The following is a 15,021-nucleotide window of genomic DNA, read 5'->3' as shown; positions in this document are numbered from 1 at the left end:
TGGCTTGGACAAGAATAACATTGAATGAGTGGATACTAACTATTATTTGTCAAGGATACAAAATAGAATTTAACACTCTCCCGCCGTTAGGTTCGATATGGACCACGCCATCTTCGAAAGCCCTATAGGAAGAAACACAATCTCTTCTAATGAAAGGAGCTATTCAGCGCCTTCATCCAAAGCTCGGTGCGGAGGGCTTCTTTTCCAGGTACTTCACCATGCCAAAACGGGGCGGGGGCCTTCAACCCATTTTAGATCTTTGAGACCTAAACGAATTTGTCACTACCAAGAAATTCAGAATGACAACTCTAGCTACGATTTTGCCACTCCTTCGAAAGGGTTTGTGGTTCGCCACAGTCAATTTCAAGGATGCATATTTCCACATAGCAATAGAAAAATCATACAGGAAATTCATCCGTTTTGCCATTGGCCCAGACATTTTCCAGTTCAAGGTTCTTCCACTTGGATTATCAACAGCCCTGCGCATATTCACGAAGTGTATAGCCATGGTCTGCACTTACCTCTGTATCAAGGGCATAGAGATCTACCTGTATCTCAATGATTGGCTTTTAGTGGATGTCTCCGAGGAAGCGTGTGCTATTGTAATCATTCTGAACCTCCTCCAGGCACTAGGACTCAGGTTCAACAGCGAGAAATCTCACTTGACCCCCACACAAGGAGTACAGTTCATAGGGGCCATACTTGAATCCAGGACTGGTCAGACATATCTTACCTCAAATCACGTCAAAGATTTGGTCAAGCATGCCACTTAGGTATTTTTCGAGTGCCATACCAGAGCACGCAACATTCAATGTCTGCTGGGTCACATGGCAGTTACAGTATCAGTCGTGGAATGGGCCAGAGTGCGGATGAGGCCCTTACAAAATTGTTTCATTCAAACTTTCAACATAGCTGACAATCCCTTCTTGGTCAGGCTCATGGTACCAGAGGAGATAGCTTCCAGCCTGAAGCGGTGGATGAACTCCCAGCATCTAATCCGGGGGGATGCCCTTTCTTCCCTCTACTCCGTCCAGGGTCCTGACGACAGATGCTTCCTTACTAGGTTGGGAAGCCCATTGCGGACCTCTACAAACTCAGGGTCTCTGGTCCCCCACAGAAACTACCTCTCACATAAATTTCCTGGAGTTAATGGCAGTCTGTGTGCCTTTGAGCCGTATCTTCTGCATTGACATATCCAGATCCTCACAGACAACACCACTGTTTTATGGTACCTAAACCAACAAGGGGGAACCCATTCCTCGAGTCTTCTTTATCTCACCATGGACATTTACAACTGGGTCATTGTGAGAGACATTTGTCTGATGGCTCTCCATATTGCAGGAATAGACAGTGGCCTAGCAGATTCTCTCAGTCGCCTTCACCAGTGCTCCCACGAATGGCAGTTGGCCAAGACAATTCTAGGGATGATTTTAAGAAAATGGGATCGACCCATAGTAGATCTTTTCGCAATGCCCGGGAACGCCACTTGCAAAAACTTTTGCTCCAGAGTGGGAGTCGGTCAGGGATCATTAGGCGATGCCTTTCTCCTAGAATGGAGAAGAGCCCTATTCTACCTTTTCCTCCCATTTCCCCTTCTCATGAGAGTAATCTTGAAAATCAGAGAGGATGCTGCGGATTGCATCCTAATCACCCCATGACAACCTTGGTTCAAAATACTGACGGACCTGGCAGAGGGACATTGTCTGCCACTTCCACAAGTAGACGACCTGATTTCTTGGGGCCAAGGTCGGGTTTGTCACCCTGATCTCCACACTTTGAAGCTCACAGCATGGGGGATTTGGTGTCCAGAGACTGCCCTCCATCAATACTGGCAAATGTACAGGCAATACTAGATGCAACAAGAAAGCTGTTGACACGCTGTTCCTACTCTGCCAAATGGGCTTCTTTTGGTAAGTTTGTGGCTGCAAACAATTGTGATCCTAACAACTGTTCACTTATACAGTCATGTGAAAAAGAAAGTACATCCTCTTTGAGTTCTATGGTTTTACGTAACAGGACATAATAAAAATCATCTGGTCCTTAGCAGGTCTTAGAATTAGGTAAATACAACCTCAGATGAACACAACACATGACATATTACACCGTGTCATTATTTATTTTACAGAAATAAAGCCAAAATGGAGAAGCCATGTGTGAAAAACTAAGTATACTTTATGATTCAATAGCTTGTAGGACCACCTTTAGCAGCAATACCTTGAAGTAATCGTTTTTTGTATGACTTTATCAGTCTCTCACATCGTCGTGGAGGAATTTTGGCCCACTCTTCTTTACAACATTGCTTCAGTTCATAGAGGTTTGCGGGCATTTGTTTATGCACAGCTCTCTTAAGGTCCTGCCACAGCATTCCAATCGGGTTGAGGTCTGGACTTTGACTGGGCCATTGCAACACCTTGATTCTTTTCATTTTCAGCCATTCTGTTGTAGATTTGCTGGTGTGCTTGGGATCATTGTCCTGTTGCATGACCCAATTTCAGCCAAGCTCTAGCTGTTGGACAGATGGCCTCACATTTGACTCTAGAATACTTTGGTATACAGAGGAGGTCATGGTCGACTCAATGACTGCAAGGTGCCCAGGTCCTGTGGGTGCAAAACAAGCCCAAATCATCACCCCTCCATCACCGTGCTTGACGGTTGGTATGAGATGTTTGTGCTGATATGCTATGTTTCGTTTTCACCGAACGTGGCGCTGTGCATTATGGCAAAACATCTCCACTTTGGTCTCGTCTGTCTGAAGGACATTGTTCCAGAAGTCCTGTGATTTGTTCAGATTCAACTTTGCAAACCTAAGCCATGCTGCCGTGTTCTTTTTAGAGAGAAGAGGCTTTCTCCTGGCAACCCTTGCAAACAAACCATACTTGTTCAGTCTTTTTGTAATTGTACTGTTATGAACGTTAACATTTAACATGCTAACTAAGGCCTGTACAGTCTGAGATGTAACTCCTGGATGTTTTGCAATTTCTCTGAGCATGGCACGGTCTGCCCTTGGGGTGAATTTGCTGGGACGTCCACTCCTGGGAAGATTGGCAACTGTCTTGAATGTTTTCCACTTGTGAATAATCTTCCTCACTGTAGAATGATGGACTTCAAATTATTTGGAAATGGCCTTATAACCCTTCCCAGATTGATGGGCAGCAACAATTGCTTCTCTAAGATCATTGCTGATGTCTTTACTCTTTGGCATTGTGTTAACACACACCTGAATGCTCGAGACCAGCAAACTCCTGAGACTTCTGCTTTTATAGAGGTGGTCACACTTGCTGATGATCAATTAATCAAGGGCATTTGATTAGCAGCACCTGGCTGCTACTTGGCCTCTTCATACCTATGGAAGCAGTAAGGGTGTACTAGTTTTTCACACATGGCTTCTCCATTTTGGCTTTATTTCTGTAAAATAAATAATGACACAGTGTAATATGTCATGTGTTGTTATTCATCTGAGGTTGTATTTACCTAATTTTAAGACCATTTGAGGTTGTATTTACCTAATTTTGAGAGCTTTCTGCATTACATATAGACTCTCCTTATGCTATTTTCCATAAGGAAAGGGTAATACTCATAGCCTTTCTCCTGAAAGTGTTGACCAACTTCCATGTAAATCAACCAATCATGCTGCCTGCCTTCTTTCCTTCTCCAAATTAGGACTTGGAGAAGAGATTACACTCTCTGGATGTCAGAAGAGCCCTGGCTTTTTATAAATCAAGGACTGAGTCTTTCTGTAAGTCACAGCATCTATTCATATGCTACGGAGGGCATAGTAAGGGCTTACCAATATCCTCCCAGAGACTAGCATCCTGGATTGTACAGACTATTCGATTAACGTACCAAATCTCGAAAAGAGACCTATCGCCTCGGATCCAAGCGCATTCGACACGGGGAGTGGCAACTTCTACAACCTTTCCAAGAGGGGTGCCTCTGGTGGATCTGTGCAAGGCAGCTTGTTGTTGTTGTTGTTCAGTCGTTCAGTCGTGTCCGACTCTTCGTGACCCCATGGACCATAGCACGCCAGGCCTTCCTGTCCTGCGCTCTCTCCCGGAGCGTGCTCAAGTTCATATTCATTGCATCCGTGATGCTATCTAGCCATCTCATCCTCTGCCGTCCCCTTCTCCTTTTGCCTTCAGTCTTTCCCAGCATCAGGGTCTTTTCCAGAGAGTTTTCTCTTCGCATTAGGTGGCCAAAATATTTGAGCTTCAGCTTCAGTATCTGTCCTTCCAATGAGCACTCAGGGTTGATTTCCTTTAGGATGGACTGATTTGACCTCCTTGCAGTCCAGGGCACTCGTAAGAGTCTTCTCCAGCACCACAGTTTGAAAGCATCAATTCTTCGGCGCTCAGCCTTCCTTATAGTCCAGCTCTCACAGCCATACATTAGTACTGGGAAAACCATAGCTTTGATTAGACGGACCTTTGTCGGCAAGGTGATGTCTCTGCTTCTTACTATGCTGTCTAGGTTGGCCATAGCTTTCCTCCCAAGGAGCAAGCGTCTTTTAATTTCATGGCTACAGTCACCGTCTGCGGTGATCTTGGAGCCCAAGAAAGTAAAATCTGTCACTGCTTCCATTTCTTCCCCTTCTATATGCCAGGAAGTGATGGGGCCAGATGCCATGATCTTCGTTTTTTTAATGTTGAGTTTCAAACCAGCTTTTGCACTCTCCTCTTTCACCCTCAACAAGAGGCTCTTGAGATCCTCTTCGCTTTCTGCCATTAGGGTGGTATCGTCTGCATATCGGAGGTTGTTGATAATTCTCCCAGCAATCTTAATTCCGACCTGTGATTCATCCAACCCGGCGTTTCTCATGATGTACTCTGCATATAAGTTAAATAAGCAGGGTGACAATATGCAGCCTTGTCGTACTCCTTTCCCAATTTTGAACCAATCGGTTGTTCCATGTCTGGTTCTTACTGTTGCTTCTTGACCCTCGTAAACCCTCTATCTTTATAAGGCACTATAGGCTAGATATTTGGGCTCAATCAATCAGACTGTGCCTTTGGCAGGGCTGTGCTCTCATTGATACTGCAGTGAGACACCGACCCATCTCCAGTAAGTTAGCTTGTTATTCGCCCATATGTGTGATGCACAGAGACCACGAAGAAGAAAGACAGGTTGTTTACCTATAACTGTAGTTCTTCAAATGGTCATCTGTGCATTCACACAATCCTCACACCATCCCCACTTTGATGTCAGTGTCATCTCTTATTGGTACTGAGGTATTTTTCTCCTTGGCCTTGAGCCTGCTTTTACGGTCTTAAGGAACTGAGTGGAAGGCAGGAACCTGTGTGGTATATAATATGGATGGTGGGGAAGGGGTTCCCGCCAAAACTTGCTCAGCTTGGAAGTTTTCCGAACAAGTCTCTGCGAAGGCGCAGAGCCCATATGTGTGAATGCACAGATGACCACTCGAAGAACTACAGTTACAGGTAAGCAACCTGTCTTTAGTGTTACATGCAGACCAGGTCTATATGTACTCCACAAAGCTACATAACCCAACTATCACCCATAATCTGATTTTGGCGACATCCAGTGCACTTCATATTTTATAAAGTTGATAATGTCTAGATTTTTGTCTCTAACAGTGCAATCCTATACATGTCTACTCAGAAGTAAGCCCCATTGAGCTCAAATAAGTGGGGTATAGGATTTCAGTCTTAGTAAGATAACAGTTTGTGGACATGATCTTTTTCCCAATATTGAGGTTAACCATTTTGTTTTGACTTGCAAATACAGTGGGCAATCTAAAAAATAATGTGGCAGTACCTCAATTGAACCAGATAGATAGATAGATAGATAGATAGATAGATAGACAGACAGACAGACAGACAGACAGACAGACAGACATGCAAAATCAGCACTTTGTAATGAAACTTCTGATAGTAGCTGCTGGATATTTAATATGAAATTGGACCAGATGCCAGCACGTGACATACTTGGGCAAATCCTTCTGCTGCCACCACCATAGCTGATGTGGCTCAGTGAAGTGGTGGTGGCAAATGGGAAGACATGTGTGCTTGCTGTCTTCTGGCCTACTGTAAGCACCTGAAAGATTGGGAAGACTCACAAGAGGGTTTTTTCCCCCTTAAAATGACTTATTTTTAGTAACCAGTGAGTCTAGGAAGTAGAGAGACCACATTTTAGCACAATATATCCTACTGCTGCTCTCAGAAGACCAAAAGCAGACCTATGATTGGCAAGACAAGAGGGGGTCAGAAATTGTGTATGTTCTTCTTATTGATCATTATATGCAAGATATCACCCTACACTTGTAATAAGTTAGACTCACAAACACTGCTCCTAGTTACCATATATTTTGGAAGCCAATTCTGAGATCCCCTGGGCAGAAGTGTCAGTTGCCCAAAGCATATAATAGAGAAATCAAAGCCAGGATTAGGTAGAAAAAGATAGTAGCAGAGATAGAAGTTCATGGTCTTTCTAACTTTAATTTTGTATGAAAAAGTTAATTTCCCCCAGTTTTTAAACATTCTAAAGGATCCATACAAATCCAGTGAAACACAAGGCTTCTGCAATGCAATTTACTGCCTCTAGACTGAGACCTAAGAGCAATTTAAGTGCATTGACTTTTGCTGCAATCTGAGTAGTTTTCTTGTATAGCAAATTTTTGGTTGGAAATCCAAACCAGCCTCAGTTTCAAATCTGACCTGCACTATAAACAGTGAATGACATTCCAAGGTGTCATAAGCCACTTTCAGCAACAGACTTCGCAATCTGCAATATGGGGACAATAAATTATAATCAAAATGATAATCTTTTCCTATCTCTATGGATATCACTGCTTCCATTTCAGTAATAGCTGTGACTTCTCTCATTGTCCACTCTCATTCACTGGGTACAGTGAATGAGCAGCATGCTGGAAAACACAGATGCTCACTCCCACTTTGTGTAAGTGGGTAACAATACCCAGAAATAGATTGCTTATTGTGATGTTTGAACAGCGATCCTGGTTTGTTTCTCCCAAACTTTGTTGCTGATTTATGAACCCTGGCTTGTTTGGGAGCAACAACCAGGACCCCAAGTTTGGACCTCAGAATAAACTATCTATTTCTGATCCGTTTTACCCATTCATGCAAAGGGAGGAGCAAACAGTTTGTGAGCTTGGGCATGCTGCTTGTTCACAGTAAACCAGGATAAGCCAGGAACCCTGACTTAGCATTCCATGCAGACTTGGCCACTGCCTAAAAACCATAGAAGGCAGCACAAAATGATATGACAGAATATTTCTTGCACGTTTTGCCTTGTATCTCTAGTTATGTGATGGCTGGAGACTTGGCTTTCTTAAAAGGAAAGCTGTGAATCCAGGACATCTGATAGGCCAAGAAAGCACTGGGTAGCAAGCCCAGAATCCAGGGTAAACCCCATTAACTGGGCCATATGGCAACCCTTGTCAGAGGTGGGTGCAGATTACACGCCCTCAACCTCTGTGATTATGCCAACTGGAATATCTTTTTTCATTTTCTTCCATGGATGTCAGTGGGAGTCACTTAGTTTTGTAAGACAATGTAAATTCCATTGTCATTAATGGGCACTTCACTAGCACTGTTTAAATAATAACTCTGATAGTCCAAATATCACGTTACTCAGTTGTTTTAGTTTCTGTATGAGTTTTCAGTATTGCATCTTAAAGGGAATCTTTAATGTTTTCCCTTTTAAGGTCCTCTCTATGCTGCATCTAAAAACTTTTAAAACTCTGATGAACTACCTGGATTTTGGTGGTATAGGTAAAATATGCAGCAAACCCCGCAAATCATGCATGCCTTTTTGCTGTAAATGCATACAAATGCCCTTAAATCTAGATCTTAATCATAATTACAGTATCTTTTGAATATAAAAAAGCCAAACAAAAGTAATTAAGTGTTCATTATACTCATTTATGTGTACAATTCAGAGTATGTCCTATCAACTGCACTGGAACCCTGGGTAGGAACAGGTAGCCTGGATTACCTCCAGTCTCAGGCTGAGGAAATTGCTTGGTACCTCACCTGTTACATTTGTATGACTTCTGGGTTTGCTAGTGTTTCTGTTGGTTATGTTTCTATCAGTTTCCTTTGCTATCTGTGACGATTTCCTTTTTTTAAAATTTTCCACTGAGAATTGTGGGGAACTGCAGCTGAGTTAGCGCTCGACTCCAGGGCTCAGCTAAGTTTTAAACACATGTTTCTCAGGTATAAGCCCATTCTGTTCTCTCTTTCATGAAATCAGCCATCCAAAACAAATACAACAACACAAACAACAAAATACTCTTGGTTTTGCCTGGATAGTTGTACATGTAAATAAGTTCCAATATTTGTTCCTTTTCATTTTAGGTATGATGTTGATTCAAAGAGTCCAAACCTATCGAAGCATGTAAGTGCTACTTCATTCAAAGCTTAAAAGGTCCAGATATGATTTATTTATGGCATTAGGAACCACTGGTCCTCACATAGGATCATGGTATTGCTGCTTGATTTAAAGAAACTGTTTTTGGGTTTTTTACCGCTGCCAAAAGTCTTGCAAACTAATAATATAATTTCCACTAATCACATGATTAAGCACTGCCACAAGTTCATGTCACCGACACCCACAAGTTCCTAAACCACAAAAGTAACAGGAAAAGGCTATTGGGAAAGAAACTGCTGCTCTCTTCCTTTCAGCTGTGCCAGAGGAGGGATAGGGGTTGAGCCCAAGGCACCCTTAGGCTCATTCCCATGACAATAAACCATAATTTATAATTATGTCCAACTGCAGCACATGTGATAAAATTATTCCTAAATACTGCATTTCCTATGCCTATAAGCTTAATAATGGAAAAGTGTGAATGGGTGGTAGGACTAAACTATGTCCCTGGAAAAAAAAATTGGGGCTTTATAATTTTACATAATAATTTTTCAGGATTTCTTGGGACAAGTGTTCTGTACGCTTGGAGAGATCGTTGGTTCACAAGGGAGCAGATTAGAAAAGCCGGTTGTGTAAGTAATTCTTTTTTAAGTATTTGTTTCTTTTAGCACTTACAAGGTGCCTAACATTTTCTAAGCACTCTGTAGTTAATAAAATATAAGACGGTCCCTCCCGGAGGCTCACAATCTAATATGCATTATGCAAAGGAGAACGAAATTGGGAGAGAAGGGGGCAGAAAGCATTATAGGAGCTGAAATTGATGCTAAACTTTCTATGTTCCCTACATCCTTACCAATAGCTACTAATGTTGTCTTTGGGTCAGGTGTGACCTTGAGTTTTCTGGTGTTAAATAAATGAGAATTCCAGACAGGCAATACTCATAGGGATTGGCATTATTTTATCCACTGAAAGTGTGTGGTGGTATTTTAAAATAGGTATAAAACTGTCTGTAATTAAGGTGAATAAACTTTTCAGCATTCTGTCATTATAAAGCCTGAAAACCTTAATCCTCAGAAATCACGGCAAAAATCAAGGCAATCAAGAAACACTAGCAAGGAAGGGGAGGGGATGGCTTATGTCATATCCCCAGGCCTCCCCAGCTTCCTTCCTTCCTTGACACCTCAGCTAGACAGGCGAAAAAGTCTGTCTAGTGAAAACAGGAGGAGCAAGAGGAGTGTGGAGGTAAAGATCGCTTTTGCTGCGCCTCCCACTCTGCTTTGGACAGTTGTAGACCTCCGAGTTCAGAGGCTTACAGCCATCCCCATAGGATTGCGCCCTTTGTGTTATTAGAATGAACCTCAGTGAGGTTCATTCTCAGTGACTCTAACATACCCCTGTCCTCCCCAAACACAGATGCGAGGAGATTGGAAGCTTTCACTTCCATTTTAGATTAACTGCAGCATGTCATGATGTCTGAACTGAGACAAACGGTAATTAATCCTAACTATGGTTTGTTGAAATGAGACAACTTCATAAACTATTATTTGAAGTTGGTTTGTTTCCCCAAACAATTTGTCTGGTTTTGGACATCACAGTATGCTTCAGTTCATCTAAAATGGAAGTAAAAATGTTCATGGTCCTCCTTGCGGCAGCAACTAGAGGAAGTGGAGGGAGTGTGTGAATCTGAGGCTTACTGCAGCTCATTCTCATCACGCTTAACCATGGTTTAGCGTTACATCCAAATGAGACAGTGGTGTTTCATCTGTGGAGCCCAGGTTATAAATATCTGTTCCCAGGAAGTTCGGTGCTTGCATTGTCTGTCAGGGTAAGACATTTTTATTTTCTCAGGCACTTTAAATGAAAGTACTTTTTAAGATCTGATGGGAAAGGAAGTTATATTCTAAACATTAATTGAGTAATCCCTGCTACTATCTGACTTGGTTTTGAAGTGATGGTGAATTTGGAATTTGTTTTTATTTTAATTTTTTGGGGTAGTAATTTAATTATGTAGTTGTATTTTATTGTAATTTCTTATTCTGAACCACATCTGGGATATATTTGTATGAAGGGTGGTATACAAATACCTTAAATAAAATGAAATGCATTTTAACATTCTCTTTTTGTCAGTTTACATACTTTATATCAAAAATTCAGGAGCCTTTCAAGGCTATGCCTTTAGCTGGCTTGGTGAAAATCCTTGTATTTCTAGTGTTATGATATTTCAGACTTCCCATTTTAAATCATTGAACTATGCCTTTGAAAACGGTCCGGAAACTTCAGCTGGTCCAAAATAGGGCAGCAAGATTGTTAACAGGGACTGGCCTGCGAGCTCATATTACGCCAGTACTTTTCCAGCTGCACTGGCTGCCAGTCCATTTCCGGGCCCGATTCAAAGTGCTGGTGTTAACATTCAAAGCCCTTAACGGCTTGGGACCAGGTTACCTGAAGGATCGCCTCCTCCCATATGTGCCTGCCCGGACCTTAAGATCATCATCAGCGGCCCTTCTCCGTGAGCCCCTGCCAAAGGAAGTGAGGCGGGTGGCTACTAGGAGGAGGGCTTTTTCTGTTGTGGCACCCCGGCTCTGGAATGAGCTCCCTAGTGAGGTTCGCCTGGCGCCTACATTGTACTCCTTTCGGCGCCAGGTGAAGACCTTTTTATTTTCCCAGGCATTTTAGCTTTCTAAATTTTTATCTTTGCTGTTTTAAATCTGTATTTTAAACTCCTGTACTGCTGCTAGGTTTTATTGTGGTTGTATTGTTATATTGTGGTTTTAATGTTCTATATATTTTAAATTGTTTTATTGTGTGTTGTTTGGTTTTAATTTTTGTGAACCGCCCAGAGAGCTTCGGCTATTGGGTGGTATAGAAATGAAATAAATAAATAAATAAAATAAACTACAGGCAAATATTATGCCTCATGTCTGTTTGGCAGATTGAAGCTTCCCTGGTGGAACCTGGTAGCCAAAACAAAATTGGCCATTGCTGGTGCAAGCAGGCTGCAGAAGTGTGTATTTGTTGATGGGCTGTATTTGTTTGTTGAGAAGAGGAGCTGCTGCGTGTGCTAGTGTAGTGCTTGCATGTGCTTGCAGATAGCATGGTGCCTCGTGTTCCTGTAGGTGTTTGTGTGATATATTGCTGCATGTGGTGTGATCTATGTGTCTTTGCTTGTGGCTGGTTCGTGGACATCTTTACATGAAGTGAGTTGTTTAATGCTTCAATGTGTTTGCGTTCATGTGCTCTTGCATGTTGCTGCACATTCTCCTCTGTGTGTTTGCATGTGGCATGCTCCTGCATGTCTTTATATGTGCTGTGTTGCAATGCTTTTTGCATGGGGCATGCTACTGCATATTGTCATGTGTATTTGCATGTAGAATGCTGGTGAAGGTATTTGCATGTGATGCTCCTACGTGTTGATGCATATGCTCCTCCATATCTTTGCATGTGGCATTCCACAGTGTGTTGTGTTGCTCCACTTGTTGAGGTATGCTCCTGAGAGTTTGCTTGCATGCGTTTGCTTGCATGCGTTTGCTTGCATGCGCTTGCATGCGTTTGCATGGGATGTGGTCCTGTGTTTTGCTTTTATGTTTGCATGGGGCCTGCTCCTGTGCATGTTTGCTTGTGGTGTGCTCTTGAATATGTGATGTGGTGTTGCATGTATTTGCACGTGACATATCTCTTCATGTTTGTGTGTGTTAGAGAGAGAGATTGAGAGAGAGAGAGAGAGAGAGAGAGAGGGTGGAACAGCCCTCTCGTCACAAGACTTGCAGTTTCTGGCTTGGCTCACTTATTCTGATATTCCGATGTACATCTTTGATATTCGCTTGACCTGCAGTGTGCGATAACAGTGGATTACATTGCAGAGTTATTGAAAGTCACTGTCTCACCTTTAGCTCCTCTCTTTCACTGGAGCTAAACAGTGGACTACACTGCATGCTTTGCACACTTTTTGAACTATTTGGCAAACTGTAAAGATAATAAAAGTAGGAATGGTATGGGGACAACTGTAAAGTCACCTATCTTACAGAGTTAATGTAAGATCACTGAGATATTGGCTGGTACAGTATGTGTTACAGAAGAGGGAAATACTTGGGGCAGGGATTGGCCTTTGTAAGGGTAGTGGGTAGAGGGATGGCAGCAGAAGGCAGACTGGCCATTACAGGGGAAAGGGATGGCCATATGTTTTTCTTTCTGCCCTCTAGTCTACCTGTTACCCAAGGCCCTGGATGCTTTGGTAGCAACAGCCTTGGCATGAAAGTTGTGCTGTTGAATGCCTATTCACTCAGTTAAAAAACATTAGTCCACTAGGACTTGATCCGACGTGAGGGTGTATGAGTTATGGAGACCTGGCTGGATGAGAGGGATGGCATGAGCCTGCCCCAGCTCTGCCTACTGGGGTGCTCTATGTACAGCATCAGCAGAGAAGAGGAGTGCAGGGAGATGGTCTATCAGAATTCCATCCATCTCACCAGGTGCCGTGTTCACCAATCTTCCATTTTCAAGTATGTGTTCTTGAAAATATGTGGCTAGAACAGAACAGGTTAGGTTTAGACTGACAGCAGCTTCCCACCTCCTCAGGGGCAGGGTACCTATTAAAAAGGTTCACCCTTGGAACATGATGGATCCAAATGATTTCCTGACTGTTCTAGTGGAGTTTATTACCACTTCAGCTGATGAATCTGTTGAAGCCATGGTTGGTTTCTGGCATGGGGAAATGACCTGGGAGGTTGGCACAATTGTTCATTAGATTCTCTCTGCTGATGAGGCAGTTTTCCAGAGAAGTTGGGGCAATGAAGGGCAAGCACAATGACTAGAGTGCTGATGAAAACTCAAGATTAATCTGATCAAACATGATGGCAGCAAACAAATCTTCTGCCACCATCGCATCCAAACAGAGTCAGCTGGCATAGTTGTTCCAAGTAGTCTATAAAAAGTTACATCAAGGGCCTGGTAAATTGGGGGAAGAGGTGGTTCATTGTGACCATTTGGTAGATACTTCGCAGATAAAGTTGCTTGCATCCGTTTTCACTTAGATGCCATGACTATAGCAAATCTTAGGGAGATACATTTGCAGCTGCTTTTTCTATTATGCTAGTTTCCCATTTATGCAGTCCAAGGGTGTGGACAACATTATTGGAAGTATGAGGTCAACCGCTTAACTTCTTGACCCTTTCCTTCCCTTGACTGGTTAAAACTTTCTGTTCTGGCAAGTTTTTGTTTTGCTGGGCGGGTAGTTTTATGTGGCAAACCCACATTTTACAATGTTTTTATCTGATGAGTCTGTTTCTATTTTTATGCTGTTATTTCATTTCTCTTAAATGGTACAGACCTGTTTTGTGTTTAATGTTTGTATGCTCTGAATAATGCAAATGCATTGGAAGAGTGAGGTATACCTTTTCTAAATAAATTAAATAATGTGTGTGAAGTTCTTCTGGTACCTTAAGCATAGTGTAAATGCTATGTAATCAAACAAACAGTGAAGTTCAACACCTGCTTCTCCCCACCAGAGAGGGCTTGTAACACTTAAAGAATTTCCTTTTCCAAAAAATTCTAGATTTAAAAACCTTCAATTTAAGAGATGAGTTAAGGTACTTACGAAGTCATTCGTGAACCACAAAGCATGGAAATTGTAAGCTAAGGTGCCCACCTTAATTTCTATGCCATGTAAGCAGAAAACACTTTCTGCAGACTCATATATTGGGCTTGCTTTACAACCTCCTTGCATCCACAATTCCCTTGGTTGTTCAGTCCCAGTCACCATCTTCTGTAGGCTGGGAGAACTCAGACATTCAAGACAGTATAGGACAGTGGCACACTGACTTTCCGCTTCCCCTATATGTTTTCATTTTAGTAGTGATGAGCTGTATATAAGAGAGAGAACAAGGTTGATTAATGGAGAGTGCAGAGAAGGAGCTCTACGGAGGGATGAATTGGGTCAGTTGGGTAGCCTATTAGTTAAGAAAGCTTCCGTCATTTATATTTGAGTGAACAGTGTTTGATGCTGTTTTGTTACAGAGGAATTCCTGGGAAGAAATGTGGCACAATAATACTGACAGCAGAGGAATTGAACTGTTGCCGGGTAACTTAAAATTTTGGTTTTCTTTTGCTAAAGTACATTGTTTGATTCCTACCAGTTACCATAAAGATTGTATGTAACTTTTTGCACATTAATAAAATCGAAGAATAGCTAGAGTAGCCTTTCTAACCTGGTACCCTCCAGATGTTTTGGACTTCAATTCCCATCAGCCCTAGCAACATGGTCGATGGTCAGGGATCATGGGAGTTGTAGTCCAAAACATCTTGAGGGCACCAAGCTGGGGAAGGCTAAACTAGAACATACTAAGGGCACAATCCTATGGGATTCCAAGACAGCCGACTATCCAATGCAGGGCGGGCGGAACATGGAGGGGATCCTCTCCTCTGTGTTCCGGCTACCCTACATTTGCAGCTAGATGGCTGATTTTGGCTGTCTAGCCCAGGCGCATCAGAGCAGGGGTGCGGGAGGCCAGACGGCACTTAGGAAGTGTCGTAATGGCACTTCTGCAGTCTCCTCCCCTCCCTGCCTCTGGGAATGCCCCCTTTTTGCACGCTTCGAGCTGCTCTTATGAGTGCAGAGCTGAGGATTAACCATGCTGCCTACGAGGCGGAGGGGGAGGGGAGTGAGGTTTCTGGGAACTGAAG

At 42.7% G+C, this 15,021-nt stretch overlaps 1 protein-coding gene across 8 annotated transcripts in view; it reads left to right on the top strand.

Annotated features, from left to right (window-relative positions):
• CPNE8 (copine 8) overlaps positions 1–15,021 on the top strand; it is a 91,142-nt gene that overhangs the window by 31,953 nt on the left and 44,168 nt on the right. For 6 of the 8 annotated variants that reach the window (XM_084811000.1, XM_084810999.1, XM_084811004.1 and 3 more), the window contains exons 5-7: positions 8,334–8,373; positions 8,899–8,975; positions 14,356–14,419. In XM_084811000.1, coding sequence (XP_084667126.1) covers positions 8,334–8,373; positions 8,899–8,975; positions 14,356–14,419 — 181 coding nt within the window. The remainder of the gene's footprint in view (positions 1–8,333; positions 8,374–8,898; positions 8,976–14,355; positions 14,420–15,021) is intronic. The other 2 variants (XM_084811003.1, XM_084811002.1) reach the window with 1 other exon arrangement.

This window comes from Heloderma suspectum, chromosome 7 (genome assembly GCF_057233095.1).
Source record: "Heloderma suspectum isolate Gila_16-S chromosome 7, 16-S_ref, whole genome shotgun sequence".
Taxonomy (NCBI): domain Eukaryota; kingdom Metazoa; phylum Chordata; class Lepidosauria; order Squamata; family Helodermatidae; genus Heloderma; species Heloderma suspectum.
Note: the sequence above shows the minus strand (reverse complement) of the source record. Positions and strands in the feature narration are given on the sequence as shown.